Consider the following 2,329-nt stretch of genomic DNA (forward strand, 5'->3'; position numbering starts at 1 on the left):
CTTCACTACTTACACATTTTTAATGCTAGAGACATCAATATTAATGGTTGTATTTCGTATGAACATGTGTGATGTGTGTTGGTTTTCTTTAAATGCAAATTTTGTTTACATTTAATTTTTATATTTTATAACAAAACTTTATTTTCTAATGATTTCTTCTATTCAAATATTACAAATGACTGTATATAGGTGACTAAGAAATATAGTGTGGTTATAAAGGATTTGGGCTTTGTTATTTTCTTTATTATTATTTGCAGATATTATGATGGTGACCAGGAGAGGCTGTTTAAAGAAGCTCACATTATCAGTCCATATAAACGACCTCAGAAGAAGACATATAAGGTTAGGCATAACAATATCAATGTTATTATTGTTTTACGATACAAGTTTTATTCAAATACTACTCTTGTAAATAAATACCGTAAAAGAGTAATGAGAAAACCAAAGGTGATAAGAATATTTTGATTTTAGGATTAATCTAATATATATAATATAAATTATACATATACTCTAGGCTTTTTATTAAAACATAAAAAATTATGCATCAGCTATTAATACTAGGTATGTAAGACTCAGGTGCCTATAGGAACAGTTAATAAATTTATGGAGAAAAATAAAATGACTAAATAAACCAGTATTATTAGAATTATTCTGGTGTCATGCTAAGTTTATGAGGTAACTTGTGTTGCTGAAAGAGTGTACAATATATTTTGCAAGAATTAATGTCAGACCTATTCAAGTAAAAATAAAACTGGTATGGAAGAGAAACCCTTACTCTACCAGGTTATTAGTTTTATTTGTAAATATTTAATGAAATAATTACATACTGATTAGTAAGACATGCTAAAATAGAATAGTAATCCAACGTTGTATGTCACATCAATGATAAAACCAACTCTTTAAGTATGGAAACAAATGATTTTAGTTATTATAGTATGAAAATATAATGTGGGTAAAGTAAAAAATAATAATAATAAAGCAAGACAAAGAAAATAAATTCAGCCCAAAGAAGTGCCACACTAAATTATTTTCCCAAAGCAAGTGCAAGTCAAACAACAAAGTTAAAAAACAACAACATTATCTTGTTAAACATGTTTCAATGGTACAGATTCATTAATGGCAATAAAAGTTTTTAGCTGCAGTTTATTTCAAATTATTATCGTGTTACAGGTTAGGAAAACTTTTCAACTTGGAGCCAGCCTTTTCAGCAGTTGTATTACATATACTAGAGTATCTCTGAAAACGAGGGTTCTGTTTCTCTCAATGAGATTTAATTCTTGTGTACCCTTGTAAACAAACTAATGACACTAGTTCCTGTATGCCAAAATATCATTTTATTCAAACCTTAAAATTTCATCAGATGTATTTTTAATAAGAAGCTTTATAGAAAGAAAAACAAAACTGCTCACTATTATACACAAATGCAGTTCTTTATTAGGTGTATTTTTTCAGTGTTGTTGACTTAACCCTCTCCAGATGGGTCACAGTTGAAAGGTCATGTCATTGCATTTGTTGACTCACATTAAAAATTTTATTGAACCACTATTTCATGAATTTATGCGAGTAACTTTGGTATCAAACTGTAGATTATAATTCAAATTTTAGTATTACACCTTACTCAATTTCTTAATTTAAAGTAAATAAAAAAACACAGTTAAGCATCAATTTTTGTATGTCATGTAGTATGTTGAATGCAACACTGGTTCAAATTAGATGTTTGTGATGTCAAAATACTAAGTCTGTAGTTTTTTTATGAATTAGGAACTCAAATTACTGATGTTGACGAGCTAGAATATAAAATAAGAGCCTCTTATCTTTTCAGTTTGCTAAGATATTGCTTATGTAATAAATCAAACACAGTGGCACCCCGCCCACATCTTTTCATTTTTGGAAACACTCTCTTACATACATATATGACATGAATAATCAATCAGGAGCTCAGAATGTCCCCCTAGAAGCTTTCTCAGCCATTCTAATGTCTTTGGATGCCATCGCTTTCTTTCGAACCAAGATTTCAATGAGATGGGTTGTGTCTTTAGTCTGCTCAAATTTTTTTAGACTGAAGTACATCTTAGTCACTAAGCTTGATATATTATAATGGAATTCTATGGTATTAATGTAGTAGTTTATGATTTTTTTGGTAATTCAAATGTATATATATAAAACCGAAAAAAATATATTTTGTTTCATATCATCCACATGCAACATTTTTGAAGGCTTAGCAACCTACATCAAGCAGCAACCGAGTACAAAGATCGTAACTAGAAGAGATAATTGTTTGCTTTACTTCTTTATTTACTGTTCTATATTTTAAGAAAAATAAGTTTAA

At 28.7% G+C, this 2,329-nt stretch overlaps 1 protein-coding gene across 2 annotated transcripts in view; it reads left to right on the forward strand.

Annotated features, from left to right (window-relative positions):
• LOC106465641 (E3 ubiquitin-protein ligase arih1-like) overlaps window positions 1–2,329 on the forward strand; it is a 72,754-nt gene that overhangs the window by 8,106 nt on the left and 62,319 nt on the right. For both annotated transcript variants that reach the window (XM_013925879.2, XM_022393923.1), the window contains exon 3: window positions 258–342. In XM_013925879.2, coding sequence (XP_013781333.1) covers window positions 258–342 — 85 coding nt within the window. The remainder of the gene's footprint in view (window positions 1–257; window positions 343–2,329) is intronic.

The sequence above is a fragment of the Limulus polyphemus genome, unplaced genomic scaffold (genome assembly GCF_000517525.1).
Source record: "Limulus polyphemus unplaced genomic scaffold, Limulus_polyphemus-2.1.2 Scaffold69, whole genome shotgun sequence".
In the NCBI taxonomy this organism is placed as follows: Eukaryota; Metazoa; Arthropoda; class Merostomata; order Xiphosura; family Limulidae; genus Limulus; species Limulus polyphemus.